This window comes from Pristis pectinata, chromosome 1 (assembly GCF_009764475.1).
Source record: "Pristis pectinata isolate sPriPec2 chromosome 1, sPriPec2.1.pri, whole genome shotgun sequence".
In the NCBI taxonomy this organism is placed as follows: Eukaryota; Metazoa; Chordata; class Chondrichthyes; order Rhinopristiformes; family Pristidae; genus Pristis; species Pristis pectinata.
Window position 1 is genome coordinate 118,404,678 of NC_067405.1, and position 18,571 is coordinate 118,423,248.

At 39.5% G+C, this 18,571-nt stretch overlaps 1 protein-coding gene across 4 annotated transcripts in view; it reads right to left on the reverse strand.

Moving 5' to 3' along the window:
- The window catches only part of kif26ab (kinesin family member 26Ab), a 158,926-nt gene that overhangs the window by 18,783 nt on the left and 121,572 nt on the right, over positions 1 to 18,571 (reverse strand). For all 4 annotated transcript variants that reach the window (XM_052024494.1, XM_052024467.1, XM_052024476.1 and 1 more), the window contains exons 6-12: positions 9,923 to 10,132; positions 9,687 to 9,780; positions 8,160 to 8,422; positions 7,721 to 7,904; positions 7,425 to 7,584; positions 4,750 to 4,912; positions 1,084 to 4,570 (exon numbers count right to left, since the gene is read on the reverse strand). In XM_052024494.1, the coding sequence (XP_051880454.1) occupies positions 1,084 to 4,570; positions 4,750 to 4,912; positions 7,425 to 7,584; positions 7,721 to 7,904; positions 8,160 to 8,422; positions 9,687 to 9,780; positions 9,923 to 10,132 (4,561 nt within the window). The remainder of the gene's footprint in view (positions 1 to 1,083; positions 4,571 to 4,749; positions 4,913 to 7,424; positions 7,585 to 7,720; positions 7,905 to 8,159; positions 8,423 to 9,686; positions 9,781 to 9,922; positions 10,133 to 18,571) is intronic.

Sequence of the window (18,571 nt, forward strand, 5' to 3'; positions counted from 1 at the left end):
GAATAGAAATATTACATATCTAAACAGTGGGAAGCCCTTTCATTGACATAGTTGGGGTAATATGATAATCTTCCTGTGGAGATGGCCTTGATCTAGGATTGGACCATTTATATATTGTAGGCTGGATCTCAAACCATTAACAAAACTATCTACCATCCTGACCCAATAAAGTTAAAAAGAGTCCCACTGCAGCCACTTAAACATCAGCTTTTCTGCAACCAATTCTCTTTGAATAATTGACCTTTTAAATTTTAAATCTGCCCTGAGGCACTTAACAACGTTGTATGCTGCAGGTGCAAAGACATCCTTCATCGCCTGGTGCAAATAACAAGAAATCCATCACATGATATACATTTTTCATTTTAAAAGTTCTGCCCACACAAGTATATGCAATCATACTACATCCTCAGGCTCAATTCAATCTCAGTTTCCAATGGGCATAACTGAAACACAGTATTACCCAGCAATAAACAAATACCACTTCCTAATCCACCCAGATTATAGATCACTTTCAGACCCTTACATTTTCCAGACCACAGTTTAGCACCTGCAGATTTGATTGTCTCAAAAATCATAGACTTGAACTCATCTCAATTTGAAACAGTGGTAACTGTGTTCCCATTCGACAGCCAGCTGACTTGAGTACAAAAAATGAACAAGTGACAAGATACTGGAGGGCAGCTGGTGAACTGAAAATTACAGCCCAGCAAGGAATCACTGCCCTTCAGGAAAAAAATGAGGGTATGGTGGAGATAATTTAGGAAATAACTGGCAAAATGTTCTTAGACAGCCTGGTTTCTAGGGAATGGTAACACTGCCATCATATAATGGGTCGTTCTTAGCTGAATAATTCAGTGGCACAATAATTAATAAAGTAAACTACTAACACAAACATATAGATTTGTTTGTAACTTAGAGCACTTGAAAAAGTAGATCTTTTAAAATATACATGAACAGAAGACACAAGTTCCACTTCCATTATCATCTATTTAAAAATCACTCTTTGCCCAGCTGATTTATTAAAATTTCCCATTCCTAGAAACATGAGTCAAATAGTACAATTAAATTATGCACAAAGCTTACCTGCTGTCCGCTTCTTGGGGGACTTGGAGCTTCGGTTGCGACCAGATGAAGACATCCCACTTTCACTCATGGAATCATGTGCAGATGACGCACTCCCTGTCGCCTCACTGTCACGAATCATACTCTCATAGCCACTGCTACCACCACTATGATAAAAGAGAGCCGTTCTTCCCATGGCCGGAGGTAGCTCTCCACTAAGTACACTGCTGTTGTCACTACCATGCCCACTGCTGTAACGCTGAGGCCGTCTTGGTGCAGTTATTTTACTGTACGGAGAAGGCAAGACTGGCATCTGTGTTATTTCATCACTCAGGTTGACCCCACTGTCATTCCCACTATCAGAATCAGCAGATCCTCTCAAATGGCTCACTTTACTGGAGGAGGCTGCAGAAGCTAATTCAGATACACGGCTGTTAGCTGCCCTGACTGCTTGTTTTGTTCCCATGATTGTTCCTTTGCCAGGTTTACAATTGGCTACCTGTGCTGAACGAGGTATTGTTTTTCCATTCGATGGTACACTGGAACTACGTCCCATTGACTGAGTTAATGATTTAACAGATGTGCTTAACCCCTTTGCGCCACTTGTGGAGAGGCTCCGACACTTATTTCCAGAAACCAAAGCCTTGTTATTGGAAGCACATTTGGTTTGATTGGATTTAACTGGTGCAGGGACCACAGGAATAGGTGGGGTAGACATTGCTGGAGCTGACGGTGACACACCAAGCCTCGGTACTGATCGTCCGGTTCTGCTGTTGTTGCTGTTGGCAGGGTGACCACTTTCTTTGGTCACACTGTTCTTGGATCCCACTGACGATAGACTATCACATCTCTCGAGTGACATCTGACTCCCACAGCGATGCACAGCTTCAGGTTTAGGCATTCTGGATTTTGAAGCTGAAATATTTTTAACAGAGAACTGATCAGATTTAATGTTTGTTGGTCTATTACAGTTACCCTCAACAGCACAAGGAGCCATATTTAGTGCTCGATCCATTTCATCTTCTAACTTGGCAGGTGATACCTTGACTGCCTCTGGACTTGTACATTTTTGGGCACTAGTTTGCGGCATAGCTCTGTTTTTTTGTTCAAGACTAGACTTACGGACGGGGGGTGCTGGCGGTGTCCCATTGAGCCTTGGCAGCATGCTTGTCTTGGCTGCTGATGTTTTCCTACTCGCTGTTGATTTTAAGCTGCTTGTGTCTCGTTGGTCTTTGGGTACAGCTCCAGCATTGGCACTGGTGTGCATTATTGGCATTGTTGCAACCATTGCATTTCCTTTTTTGACCTGCACCACTTTAGCTGGCACTTCATTTTTTCTGGCGTTCACACTAGTGGCACAATTAACCACTGTCGATTTATTTGCCATCTCACATCCATACACAACTCTCTGTGTACAGGAAACTGTTGTATGAAATTTGTTCAGCCTAGGAATGGTCCCAGTGTTCTGGGCCATTTTCATTTGCTGTTTTATTTGACTGTTAGTACCAGATTTGGGAGGCTGCTTCACTGAGAGTGCTTGATCCTCTGTTTTTGGTTCTAATTGGCTGTTTGTGCGACGTAACCAAGGGTCCTCAAGCTCACTTTCTTGCTGTTGTGTTTCTCTACAATGTACTGTGCTACTGCTATGGCTCACAGCTGAGGTAGGCTTTATTTTCCTGGGAAGACTAGAGGAGCAAACAGAATCATCTTCAGAAATCGCCGGGTCAGGACGATGGACTGGGGTGCTTGTCTTAGTTACTGATGAATTATTAGTGCCAGTCATCACTTTGGATAAATTTAAGGCATTAGAACCTTTGTTGGTGTGGGAAAGAAGTCTGTTTGAGCTGGTAATTTCATTAGCCAGTTCAGAAGGACAGAATGCACCATCGTTCAAGGTGCTTTGTTGAGCCAGTGTCAGTGGTACAGTCATGTCTTGCAGCATATCAGGTGAATCCAAGTTAAAAGGCCCCAGTGACTTCTCACCATAACTGTAGCAAGACTGTACGACAAAAGTGTCAGATGGCTGTGCTCCGTCACTTTCTATGGCACAGATACTTACTTCACTGAGCCAGGAGCTAATCGATGAACGTCTGCTACTGTTGCAAAAAGAATCATCTGTAAGTGACACAGCAGTGTCTATATTTGCTCCAGCATTGGTTGCTGGTGAGGTATAAGCTTCAAAGTCATCATTGATGCTACTAATAATGCTGACAGGCCGTGAGCCCGAAGCCAGAGCCTGAAGTGAACAATCGCTATTAAAGCTAATAATGCTAGCTGGTCGACCACTTTCCAAAATACCTTCAAATGACAGCTCCTCCACAACAGTAAATACCAACTCATCTTCTCCATTCAGTTCCACTGGCTGCTGCAACGTCACAGTGGTAGTCAACATATCTCGGTCAATGCAACCACTCCGCAATGCTGATCGTAAGTAGTTTATGTCTGATGCACCAGATTGTTTATATCCGTTCCTGTAATCTGCCACATCCCTTCCAGTTATGGCGGACTCAGGTTTATTTGCCCCCTGATGGCTCATTCCTACTGGAGGAGTTCTAATCCCACCACTGCTGTTGAATTCTGAACTAACGCTTTGCCTGTCTTTCAGTTGGGGAGGTGGTGGTGCAGGGCTTGGCAAAGGTCTCCTATTGAAAAACAATTTCTCCCTCACCACAGGTCCTGGTGTGGCTTGTGGCTGCTCTTGCACCTTAGGGCAGTTGGATCTGGGCACACTGGTGGAAGCTGTGATCGTCTCCTTGATTCCTTCTGCCTCACTATCACCACTTAATTCCAGTTTGCTTCCTTCACCTTTGGTTTGCGGTTTTAAATGTTCAGTTGTTAAGGAGTGAGACGAGTGAGATGGACTCCTCATGGGTGATCCACTATGCTGCTTTGCAGGAATCAAAGGCTCCAGACTCTGCCCCTTTTTAGGGGACATTTCTTCGACCAAAGAATGTTTTCCATACATTTGTGAAGAAGGTACTTTCTCTGAAGCCATGACAGATTGTGTCATTTCCTGTACTGAGATACATTGCATATTCTCTACCCTTGGAGGGCCTACACTATTACTGCAAATGAAAAGTCCTTGTTCACAAGAAAATTTGATGGGCTCCTCACTTCCATCAATACACTCTAATCTCTCTTGCAATTCAGCAAACGTGTTGCATTTGAAATAGTCCCTTTCACTCCTCTTACCAACATTGGCAGCTTCCTTGCCCCTCTTGGGCTCACACCTCTTGCTGAGGGAAGGGATTATGGGTACAAACTCTGGCGGGCCTTCGTTATCTGTCAATTCTCGATCAGACAGTGCTGCACCATTGGGACCAACATAAATAACTGTATCACATGATTGTTCACTGCTTGAAGAATAGTCGGGTTCACTGGATATTCCTAATACAGGAAGATCTGGATCAAGAGCCGTGGTTCTTGCATGAAAGGGCCTTAAGTGAGGTGGTCTTCGAATCCGACCTTCTTCACAAGAACTCTCCCCTCCAGAAGAACTCGAGGCATACTAGTTCAAAAAGAAAATTGTTTATTTTTACACTGGAAATAAAACTACAAACTTAACAGGAAAGAAATCTTTACTCTATCAAGGTTTAATCTTATTCACAATTAAATGATTATAAATATTTTCCAAGCTCATATTTGAAATTAATATCATTTGAAACTCAACTTGGAACCAGGACTGACCTTGGACTTTTTCTTTCTCATTCGATGAATTCGTGCTGCAAGCTGAATGCTTGTAAGGGTTTCTGCATAGTTGACAGGAGAGTCAGAAATATGGGTGATCATGGTTGTTCTACAGTTTATATTCCCCAGCGATTCTCTCAACAGCATAGTAAGCTTGCTATCTCTATTGTGCAATAGAACAAATACACTTAGGTACAAGGAAAGCATTTGATAATGCATTTTCATTATTATTTAATTTATACACCAAGGAAGAGCTTTACATTTTGTGCTCTTTCCTCCCATTCTACATGTAATGAGGATTAAATTGGTTTTAATATGGAATTTTATTTCAGGGATAGAAAAACAGAATAATTCTGTCCTTCAGTCATAAAAGCTCACCCGGACAGAACATTAACTTTTATAGCTTTTTATTCTTCTTGCCTGGGGAATATTTTACGTCATTTCAAACAAATATAAACACAGCCAAATGTCACTGAAGATGATTACAAAATCACATATTTAGCATAAGTAGAAAGCCTTTTCCACAGAGGTTTTTATTGTTGGCACAAATGTAATGAAAATATCCACTCATTGGCTTTGCTTCTCTATTTGTGGCCAGTGGCATTGAACTTAGAACAATGGGATTAGATGTCAAAGCATTTGCACCAAAATTTGAAAAGCTATCTTTCTTTCATCAAATCTTCAATAATGTTTACATTAAATTAATACGACAGAGACACAGTGATAAGATGCAATTTTTATTCATGAACAAGCACCAAATTTGATGAAATTATCGAAAGATAAACTTGCTGTAAACATCAGGTGACCATGGTTTGATGAGGGCAATGGGCCTTGTGGGATTTCAGGGAATGGCAGGACTGACAGAGTGTCTTCTAAACCAATGAGACTTAATGATTGAGTCAAAGACAGAAGATGACAGAAAAGAAGGGTGAATTAGAATCAAAGTGGATGAATTAGAATCAGGTCAGGTACTGAAAGGAAAATAAAATGAGGGAAATTGCCCTAAGATGAGGAGAAAGGAAATCAAAACAATAAGTTAAAATTTGAAATATTTTGAATTTCTAAGAAGAATATACTACAGGGAGAAATGAAACTGAACAGTTTAAATTGTTCCCTTTCTGGGCCAGAGAATTTGACTGGCATAGCAATTGGCAATTATCACATTTAGAGGAATCTTAATAACCAGTCTTAACTTTCTGCAGCAAGCTTAATGGTCAATTAATGTGCAAATTCAGCAGTTATTAAAAATAATGGGAAAACTAAAGATATTTCTGGGAAGCAAACAGTGAAAAAGTGTAAATTGACCAGAGTAAATTGTTCTGTTGATTCATAATTCATGTTGTATCTCTTAATCCCCTCAATATGCTGCTCGATCTCTGCATTAATAATAGTGTATTGCTAACATGCTATCATTTTTCCAATAAAATTCAGCTCAATGTGTCTCCTTGTGAGAGCTGTCAATTGAGCCCACTCCAGTTTCCAATCCTACATTCCTGTGTCCATAGTTCAAATTAAAAGTTTAAATTCTTGCCATCTTACAATTTGCTAACAAATTCTGGATAGTTAATAATCTCACCGTCATACAAAAAAGAAATTAAGAGCTGAGTTGTGCCAGACCCTGATCCCTGCCTCTGGCCTTGCCATGGTTGGTATTCTCAGTGAATGGTTGTGCAGTTTGAGTGGCAAGGCTCAGGCTGGGGGGTAGGTGGTGGGGTGCACTTACTCCATTCAAGATCATAGCAAATCTGCTGTAAGTGTGCAGGTAGTGAGTGAGGGTTATTTATGCTGCTGCAAAGAAACGCTAAAACTCCGGTTGTTTGACCAGCACATCTGGCCAGACACAGCAATGCCAAGGAGTATCGAAGTAGGCCAAAGCACAGGATCCCATCTAAAGTCCCCAGACCAACCCACCCAACCACACCCTGATGGCCTTGTCCAAGGAAGGGATAGGGCTCACTCCAGCAGACCACCTGGAAACATGGCTGCAAGTCTGCAACAATTAATTGATCACTACTTATTTCTTAGTCATTCTGGCAGAAAACTGATTAAGTTATAATGAAAGAGAACTGCAGTTTATAAGCTTTATTTAAAAAAAATAAGAAATAACTATCTGATTTTAAAATGCTATGTGATTTTTGCCTTTAGAGACCTGTTCCTTTTCCAAACTGTGGGCAATTTCTTTGTCTACAAACTCATTCTGGACAATATTATTGGACACATTATACAGATATTTCTTGACTCACAAATGTTCATAATACAACTCTTCACTGTAATGACGCTGACTCTTTTAATTATTCGCCTTTGAGTTACGAAGCTATCTCTTATTATAATGGATAGTGTACCATTATCCACCTATAGGAACAAACTGTTCCAAAAAACCCACAGTGTATTTTGCCAAGCCATTTTGATTTACATGAACCATTTTTCAGGAAGTCATGCCTATCATAAATAGAGGAATGGCTGTGTAATAGTAACTATGAATCCTATTTTACTTCAGAAGTTTGGTTTCATTGTCTGCAATGGAACCAAATTTTGGAAGCAGAATGGAACATTCAGAGGTTTCAAATGAACGTACTTGATGAATTTCTAAGCAAAATTCTTTACATAACCAATTACGTCTGTAGCAAAATTCTTTGCCCAGAGATCATCCTTAATTACTCTCGAATTTTACTTACTTGTATGGAACATGTTTAGCACCATTGACTAATGCCAAAATGACATTGCCCAGAGCTGAAAGTGACAGACAAAGACCACCACCACCATCCCGGCTCTTGCTGAGAACCTTTTCACAGCTTCCCAAATCAACCAGGTGCAAACGACTGCGCCCTCCTGACACTGCAGAGAATAGCAAGGTACATAAATCCAATTAGTCACTCTGAATCGACTAACAGATGTAATGAATGCAACATCCTTATTAGCAAAATACATTAATTTCACAAAAGTACTATTTTGGCTTTAAGAGTGAACGTACTTCCTCCTTTGCCACTCTTTTCCATTCGATATTGGTAAATATGAAGTGTAAAGAGCATATGGGAGTTTCTTCTCTCCTCCTCATCACAATCTGGCCTACTGGTCCTTCTGGAGGCAATTGCAGCATCAAGGAAGTAGGCGGCTTTCTCTGCCGTGGGGGCTCTCAGCTCGTTTTGATTCTGAAGCTGGATATGAAGAGAAAAGATATTACTAATTGGAAGAGGGTTGCATTTCTGCTCAACAGATTAGGTCTCTGGGGCAATTAGTAATAAATTATGTATACCAAGGGAGCAAAGATGAAAAAAAGTAAAGCCAAGACTGTGGCAGTGACATTTTAAACGTAGCTAGAACATTTCAAACATTCTTTGATGCACAACAGAAATGTCACAATGCCAATATACTTGAAAACGGTAAAATTAATGAAGTATAATAAAAAATACCTGAGTCCCACAGACTGGATCCTCTCGGAGGTAGACACCAGGAGACTGGCCGTCCTGGAGGCTGCCAGTGGCCACTTCAGATAACAAGTCCCTAAGGTTTTCATCCTTGCCCCAGATCTCCACAGCAGAAACCCTGACCGAGAATCGAGTTCCAGTTTTCTCCTTGCGTTCATTTATTAATTTAAAAAGCCAGGATATCGCACAGGGAATAACACCAAGATTTTGCATTGAATTATCCTTTCCAATCATAGTATACGTCTTTCCTGGAATTGAAATGTAAATTTGAAAATTCGACTATTTAGTTCCTTTAGTGATTTAGATAAACATAGATGGAATAAATTTAGGTTTCGTGTTCTTTCCTTTTCTTGAGGATCATGCGTCATTGACATGCCAGTGGTGGGCTGTGAGCACCCAACAGACCCCAACATGTTCTAACTGGAGGGTGAGGCAGCCGACAGCTGGGGCTGAGGGTGAGGTTGAGGTGGTGACGGAAGGAGGTGCATAGGCCTCTCACAGAGAGTAGAGACCTAGACTGGCAGATTATACCTCTGGGTGAAACCAAGACATGCAGAGTGCACACTCCTCTTGGCAGTCTACTAATAGCTTGTGTACCTAGCATTAGTATAGTGTCAGCAGACCTGAGAAACTGATCCCATCACCAGAGGGATCAGAAACCAGAGGACTGGGAATGAAGGTGATTAGTTAAAGAATCAAAAGATACATGAAGAAAAACTATTTACAAAACAAGGGGTTAGGGTCTGGAATCCACTGCGAGTGTGATAATGGAGGCAAATCAATTATGACGTTCAAATGGGGGGGCTGAATAAATACAAAGTAAAGAATTTGCAGGACTATGGGGAGAAGATAGAAAAATAAGATTAATGGATTACTCTAGCATACAGCCAGTATGGACTTCACGGGCTGAAAGGCCTCCTTCCAAGTGTAATGTTTCTGTGAATCTTTTATATTTCCTCTGAATTGCAAGACCCCCTGCTGAGATACCTGAACTGGGAATGAGTACAATGGTTTTACAGTGGACGTGAGCATCAAATGTAGAGATGATGGAGTGGCTGAACAAATTGACAGCTGCAACAATATTATGAAGCATTGGAAACTAAAGGTTCAAAGGTTGAGCATTGGAAGTGCTTTACTTGGGGCAAGAAGCATTCCTAGGAGTGGATGGAATGGAAATGGCATTAGAAGGGTGTAGGGTATGTGGATGATGAACAATACAGGGAAGTTATTTTAGTGACCATGAAGAAAGGCTTTATTAATATATTTGTTATAATAGTCATTGCCAAAATCAAAAATCTAATTTTAACGACATTAAACATTATAGCTTATTACTTTCTCTCCTATTGGCATTTCAAGAAATAATTTAGAAACAGAATTCAGTAAATCAGCAAAGTCAATTGAAAAGAAAATTCTAATCCAGTCACATGCTATCAGGTTTATTGTTGCAGAAGTTGACAGCATGTAATTACTAGTCCAACACTGTAATTAACAGCAAAAAATTTGGAAGCTCACCAAGCTTGACATGACCAAAACAGAATATGCAGCCATCTGCACCATTCACAACAGACTGAATGACTTCTGCCACTGTTCCTGAGCAGACCTCAGCCTAGGATTGTTAAGGCAAAAGAATAAATTATGTTAGTTGATGGCTATGTAGACTTAATTGAAAGTAGAAATGAATACAAGACTAATGCAAGCTGATAAATGAGGATGAATTTAACTATTTACTTTATCTTCCTCCTACTCACTTGTGAGGCATCTTGGGTGAAAACTGCATCGAATGCAAACATTTTTGGAGCAGCAACAACTGTTCGCCTGTGGGTGGAACTTAAATGCCCACTCACTGAGGGGTCGTAAAGGGTTATTTGTTTTTTGCGAGAGTCTACTTTCAGAAAAGACATTGACTCTGATGTATCATTTGCTCCTTGGGAAGGACAAATCCGTACCATTACCTTCACCTGAAAGGAAGCAACAGATAATCAGTTCTCAAGATCACCTTTGAGCAATAAATTTACTTTGCTGATTTTTTGCAGATGATCCAACAAATGCAAATATTTCAAAGATTCAACAAATTTTCCCCTGTAAAATCAGAATTAGAAAAGTTGAAATCCAGATAAGGTGCAAGTATGTAGCTAACTAGTCATGCATCACTGGTGTTGATGGTATTAAATCCCAAATAAATAGGGAGGCAATTTAAACTCCTTCATGTGCAACATGTGCTTTATACTTCACATAATGAAAAAATGTTACGTAGTTGGATAAGTGGGCTCAGTTAATAATTGTGCCTTATTTGTTCCCTTCGTAGATCTTGAAAAAGTACAGAAATATTCCAGCAGAGGTGAACACCTTTCTCCAGACCACCAGTTATACAAGTCAGTCAAGAAGCTGAATGTGCTTACTTGACAAGTATCATGCAGTGATGTAGATGAACTAACACAAAGTGACAACTCAAGGATGAAGGGGACACAGTCAAGGTGGTTCCTGAGGACATATGAAGAACAGAATAACAAATGCTAGATATCCCCTTGAAATGACCTCAAAATGCACACTTCCAGTGTACCCATATTTCAGTATGGATGCTAGAACCTTCATACAAAAGCACTTCCATCCATATCCACTGTACTCCAATCTAACATTAAAAAGGAGTAACACCAGAAGCAACTGTCACCACAGCAACTACAGAGGTCATATACACAGAAAAAAGGCTCACTCTCATGACTGCTGCTGTTTGTGTTTTGAAGCCCAAGATCCAAGATCCAAGATCCAAGAAGCAACTTAGGCTGACTTTGACTCGATTAAACAGAGCAGGCAGTTAGCAGGGTATAATTGAAAAACTGCATCCACATGCATCAGGAAATACTTGAATGGATGATCGACTTGAGGTGAAGATAGCCTCTGTCAGTAGTGTATTCACTGAAACAGAGGAATGGCTGAGAGACAATGACAGCCATAGTCCTAAGCCATCATGTAACTTTTTCCAGTACAGTGAGCATTTTCCATCTATCACAAAGGAAATTTCTGCCATTCCAGCAGCACAGATACAAAAAGAAAATAGACTGTGCATATCAACAACTCAGCCTCTAATGCTTGGCCAGGGAGCACTAAACAGCAGGATACATGGGGAATCCAGCGGTGTTCGAAATAAAACCCCTTAGAAATGATGCAAAGCTGGTAGGGCATGTGCCTGTCCTGGTTGTTAGCGACAGTCAGGAAATGGACAAAAGAAGTAAATCCAAGAAGTCTTGTCCTTTATTTTTCGATGAAAACTCACCAGCATTTGTCTTACTCTGGGCCTACAATGCAAGGCATGCAATCTCACAGATCTCCTGGACCAATCTGAATAAAATTTAATTCCCAACAGACATTCCAACCTCCTCTGCCTCTAACAACCCTGGATTAACTTGTTTCCAACCTATTGATCTCGTCACTCCAGCACCTCTGATATTTTAAATTGCCCTTTTAGTTAATTATAAACTCGCAACAAAAGTGAACCAACATGAAACCACAAATGGTCAGTCTGGCCTGAATGGCCTGTTTCTGTAAGAACGAGTTTTGGTGATCTTTTAATAAAGCTTTAATTTTGACCTTCATTTAATGAAGAAAAGAAACTTCTGAGGCAAGTCTTGTGTGGTTTTCACCATTTTTGCATGGAAGTGATCTCCTCCATATATGCCTGACTTTCCATTCAGAAAACAGACCTGCAATAAATTCCTAAAAACCTACATTTACTGCATAAACAAAGAGCAGATGAAGGGCGTCAACAGCACCAAGTGTTGAAGGCATTCCATGCTTTCAACACTACCTGCACACAGCATCTGAGCCTTATCCCATGGAAAGCTTGACACCAGTGTTAAAGCCAGTACTAGAAACTAAGCAAACCTTAAAATAAATGAAACAGCTGTTGTGAATCACTAAAAGGCTTGGAAATGGCAGATTCAAGGCTAGCCCTACTCATAAAAACGGAATAAGGCCATTGTGGTATTTCACAGCATTTCACACAAGCCCACAGTTGTCCAAGCTGAATAGACAGAAATAAAATCTGTCTACACCATACTAATTCATCCAGTTTAGTCTGTTTTAAATCTACACTTCATTTTATTTGTTGCTGCATTTTGATGCGCTGTGGTACATTCTTAGCCAAATGAGCAAACTTATGTTTCCCTGCACTTAATGTTTTTCATTTCTCTAGCTTCTAGTACATTTCTGATGTAGTCACTACAAACGACTCAACATTGACTGCTAGAAAGTGATAAGAAATTCAATCTTACACACTAAAGAGCAACATATTGAAACCATAATTATTATGCCTCCCACATGCACCTTGCTAACAGCCACTGACCATTCTGATAACAGGTTCATTTTGTCCAGTACGTACTCATAAGGATTAAATTCTTGTATATTCTGCAATCAGACAATTAGCTTGTTACATTGTTATTCTCAGACCTTCAAACTGGGACTTTTTATAAAAAGTACCAGATTTAATTAACCTTAAATTAATACTGCTGTGAATCCCACTGATGAAATCCAACATTATTGCACTGCAGTGTAAATCACATTATATAGGTCTCAGTTCAGAGACAATTTTACTGTGCTCTTAATTGGAACTGATAGATGTGGATGACTTTACAAATTAGATTGGTCTTCCAGCTCATTCATTAGCACATACATTGTTTGTGTATAGAGAAACTTGCAGGGCAAGATTCTGTTTTAATTTTTGCAAAGCTGATAAATAATTGTATCATGATACTGAGAGTTTAGTGATGGCATGGAAAATTAAGCTCTATTTAATTTGCAGGAACATTGGGTTTAGCAACTGGCCATAGTGGAGTGGATATAGGTTATTAATTTACAGACTGATAATTTCTGCCCTAACCATTTTACCTTTGCATGTTTTCTGAAGTGAAGGACACTGAAATGATCTATTTGTGGCTACTGACTGTACTAGTACAGTTCTCCAACTGCAGGATATGAGGATACATACTAATACGAGGATGTATTAGGAATATTTTCTAATAGTATAAATCTGTAGCTACCTTTTCCAAATATACTTTCTTATTGGCAGACTCTATGTACTTAGATCCACATTTTTTTTACTGTTAGTGAGCTTCTTTAATATCTTGGAAATAAAGCTCAAGATCATAACGAACTCCAGCTATGCAAATCTCAAGGCAGATAGTGGAGGTAAACTTGTTCCCCGAAGTGAGATGAAGTGGCCAGACTTTCATCTCTTGATCATTGCCACAGTGACCACACATGTGGACATAGGGCGAGGGCAGGGTTGACCTCCATCATGTTGTCCTCCACAGAAGCCACTGGGCTTTGTCTAAAGTATGAATAAGGGCTCCTGAAATGAGATATAATGGTGGTGCCTATGAAGGAAAAGGACCAAATAAGGCATCATTGACAGGGGTGATAATTAGCAGAGGATGATGAAATGAAAGTGGCTTTTTCATTTTTTTAAAATTTGAATACTAATCTTTTCACTACCTTTGTAAAATTTATGTTTCTCATATTTCCTTATGGCATAGAAGAAGGACATTCAGCCTGCCGAGTCTATGCTGGCTCTCAGAGTAATCACATTCCCTACTTCTTTCCCGGCAGCCCATTTTCTCACGCATGCCCATAAAGAACCTGTGATTCCCTCACCTACTTAATTGCTTAAGGGCAATTTACTGTGGTCAATTACCCTACCAATCTGCATGCTTTTGGGATGGGGGAGGAATTTGGAGCGTCCTGGGAACACCCATTTGCCCACAGAGGGAATGTGTAAATTCCACACAAAGAGCACTGGAGGTCAGCTTTGAAACCAGGTCACTGGAGCCATGGAACTGCTGTTCCACTCACAGTACCAATGTTCTGCTCTATTCCTCTTGCGTACCAATATAAACTTTCCCAGTGGGAATGTACCAGAGAAAAGGACAGATCCTAGATTCCAACCAAGGAGGTTAGATTAATTTCTCCCATCTAATCCTTTCACTTCTGACAATCTCCTTGCCACAGTCAAGGAAATTTTATCAGTAACATTAGACTAGTCAAGAGAGAGGAAAAAGTAAGGAGAAAAAGAGGTCTGTTGAATAAAATCATCACATGTTAGCAAATGGAAAACGATTTTGTACAGTTCTGGTTGCCACACTACAGGAAGGAGGTGGTAGCAATTGAGAGAGTGTGGAAGAGATTCACCAGGGTGTTGCCTGGAATGGAGGGTTTTAATTATAAACAGAGATTAGATAGGCTGGGTTTATTCTCACTGGAATATAGGAGATAAAGGGTTGATCTTTTTGAGGTTTATAAAATTATGAGGGGCGTAGGTAAGGCAGATAGTCAGAGTGTTTTTTCTACAGTGGGTGTGTCTAAAACTGGAGGGCGTAGGTTTAAGGTGAGAGAGGAGACTTTTTCCACACAGAGGGTGATGGTTATTTGGACTGAGCTGCCAGAGGAAGTGGTAGAGGCAGGTACAATTAGGGCTTTTGGAAAGCATTTGGACAGGTTTCTGGATAGGATAGGAATAAGGGCCTAATGCAGGCAGATGGGAGTAGCACAGATAGGTATCATGGTTGGCATGGGCAAGTTCAGCTGAAGGGACTGTTTCTGTGCTGTACAACTCTATGGCTCTATGATTCTACTATTTAAAAAAAGAAAGAAAAAGCATTTTGCTTTTAGACATAAATATGTGCCGTACTAATTTGCTGAATTTAACTATTGTATCAATTAAAATATTCATGATTTTTTAAGGAAAGAACCTTCTCCTTCTCCAGTAGTGTAGAAGTTGAATAACAAACCCAGCAGACAAGACTCAGTTTTGAACTTGCAACTGTGCTGAATAGACTGAACTCGATATCCTCCAGGAAAAACAAATGACCAGTGCACAATCCTGATTGCTCTCGAAAGAACTCTGCTAAACATGCAGATGTATTGAGCATGAATCAGAAAATAGAATGTGACATTTAGTGAGACAATTTTTTGATATATCTACAAATGTATAAAACACTAGTTTTGCACAGCTGAAGAATTGCATGCAGTTCTCATCACCCAACTAAAGAAAGCATGTGATGCTATTGACACAGCTACAGAGAGGACTTACAAGGATGTTACCAGGGTTGGAGAAGACTACATGAGGAAAGATTAACTCCGCTTTATAATTTCATCAAATTATGTATAGTTATGGGAGGCATAGATAGGATGATTTTGGAAGAACCTATTTCCCTTTTCAGACAGGTCAATAAATAAGGTGAGCCGATTTAAGGTAGTAGATAAAAGCATTAGAAGGCAGTTGAGGAAAATTCATTCACACAAAGAGAAGTGCAGGCTCAGGATTTCACTATCCGTATGAGTAGTAGAGGAGGGAGCAAGTGTGTACCAGTCACCAGAGTTATTTTGGGAAACCCAGTGGTCTGTTCCTGTTTCTCTAGCCACACAAAAATTCTCCCAAAAGACCTGTGGGTCATTTTCTGAGAGTCCTCCAATGGTCCCACGAAGGAAAGGCCTCTCAGAACGCAAATGCATTTGCCATTCGCCCAAGATGATCCTGATTATAATGAGTCCATTGCAAATGCCCTGCCACTTCTGGACTAAGGATGGAAGGAAAATTTCCTTTTCCTAATCACGATATAATGGTCCAGTTTGGAAATTACAACAAATTTTTGATGAACACTATGACAGTTTTGAAGATCAAAGAATTTTTTATCCTTTATTAAGCAAATTCACACAAAAAGAATAGTTTAAATGAGGTTTGGTTAGTGGCCTGTCTCAACTGAGGTATAATTTTGGGTTCAACAGAGAAAAAAAAGCAAAGAAAAGTGAAAAGAACATGGTAACCGAAGTCTAATTTTGTCACTTTCTCAGTCTCTCCCTTAGACACCCAACAAGTTTCTCCATTTTATCATTATTCATTTATTAACATTCTTCAGCTTTTCCACGTATATCAATCTCTCTGTTCCATTTCACTTAATTATTATTTCTTTGCCCGAAGATTGCAGGTCTGTCAAATTTCTCTTAAAATTGTGGGCAAAGTATATCATCCTCCCCAGCTCTGCTGTGCATCATCATGTTCACCCGAGACTATCCTCTCTAACTACTCAACACAGTTTTGTTGCAGATTTAACTTGTATGAGAGACATTAAATTACTTACCAGTCTGCTGATTTGTAAAGCACTACAACTCCCCAAACTATTTGGCTCATATGCAGTATAGGGGCAGAAATCAGATCAAAAGGATATCTCCCCTCTGGTGATAGGATTAAGACTTTCAATTTAGGTGAAATTAGGACTGACAGCTATGAAAAGAAGTGAGACTCAGAGACAGTAAAATAAATAAATAGAAGCCCCTCACCGTGTTTCTTTTATAGTTAAGAATGATAGGTAAGCTTAAAGGCAGCACAGAGTTTCTGCTAACTGAATGAGGAAAAAATTAATCACTTCAGATAATTACAAAGAATTAAAATTGCAATAGCATAATAAGATCTAAGAATAAAAACAAAAGAAAGCAACACATATTTAAGATGTTAACGTGCATGATGACTTACAACACCTCTCAGATGAACCACACCATGAGTTCAAATTTCTTACCCTTGGTTTCAAACCCTGTCATTGCCTCTCACCTCACTACCTTTCATACCCTACTCCAGTCCTACAATCATCAGGGATATCAGCTACAAATTTTCCCTCATTACCACTCTTGAATTTCCATAACATTCCACCATTCTGCACCCATAACCTCAGCTAGTCAGGCCTAAAGTTCCAGAATTTCCTCTCCATGAACCTCCCTGCCTCTACCACCGCGAGAATGCCATGAAAATCTATGTCTTTGATCAAGCATTTGATTATTTGTCTCAATACTTCCTTATATGGCTCAGCGTCAACTTTTGTTCATGACATTCCTGTGAGGCACCTCAAAACAGTTTACCAAGTTCTAGGCATTATATTAACAAAAGGTGTCATCAGTGCTGCTTCCCCATCATACATTTAAGTTATTTGTTCACCATTATAATATGTTGTAAAGTCATCCTAAATCTATGGAATTATAGTTAAGCTAAGCAATGATGAAACAAAATCCTCGTATCTGCACTTAACTGATATGATTCTCAAACAAATTGTCCTCTCAGAAGATCCACCTTCACACACCCTTCTACATGTACATTTAAAGGTCCTTTATGTTGTTTCTTGTTTTTCCTTCTGGGTTACAATAATCTATGATAGAATAATGTTTTCTGAAAAAACAAGCAATCATCATCAGCATTTCACATAGACAAATATCCCTCCAGCATTTTATTTGACCTAAAACAATCAATTCTTGGCTATCCAAAAGTAAAAAAAAACATATGGAAAACATTCTACCAATGTGACTAAAGGATGGGTGTCTTTAACTAATTTACTTTGATTGATTGCTTGGATTATAAATAAAATCAATGACAAATGTCATCAGCAGTAACATCGAGAATGTTTGTAATCTGAGCTCTGATGATGTAATTATTCTACTGTAAAATGCAGCAATCATGAGCTGACTCACAAGACCTTGAGCACCAATTTTTATTCCAAAAACTATCCAGCTAAAATGTTACACAAAGAATGACCATATCATCAGCAATTGACTGGCAATATAGATATCAAAAGTATGAAATCAACCACTTCCAAATTCACCCCCCTGTCATTTATCTTATTACAAAATTACAGGCTTAAACGAGTCATGAGTGATCTGTGATTGTTATCAACAGTCAGTGATTCTCCTTCCCACCTCCCCCACCCACCAAAGTAACTGTCAAACAAGAGGAGATACCACCATTCCCAAGTCAAGTTATAGCCTAGATGTGATTAAGTTATAATCAAAATCCTGAGTAATTGTGATCTAAATAGAAAGTCCCATCCTCCATTTACACTATTTCTCTGTGGAAGTAGGTTATTGGTCAAGTTTTAGTGTTTAAGTAGTAATTTTTTCCATTTGAGTTTAAATCATTAAATTGCATAAACTTCTTTACTGATCTCAGGTGCACTATTTCTGACACCAGCTAGGTTATAAAAATGCTGTTCAATAGCTAGTGTTCTATTGAGAGAGTTTATATATGTCACATTTGCAAGTTTAATAGCTGTAAGATCCTTGTCCTTTTGTGCTTCCCTTGTAAAGCAGCAGCACAAATCTTCTCACTGCACTCAAAAAAAAGAAAAGGCATCAAATCTTACTGGCATCGACCCTTTTAAGCACATTTTGTGTCAGACTGGAGAGTTTAATTGCCTCTCTTTTTGCCACGTGTCTCACGTAAGAGGTCTCTGACAGAAAAACTGACAGAAGCTTTGTAATTGTAAAACACTTACTCACTGATCACAGAAGTGGAACACCACTTCAAGACATTTGTTGAATAGGGAGTTCAGAAGAGTGTTTTGAAAAAAAGGTACCATCCACCACAT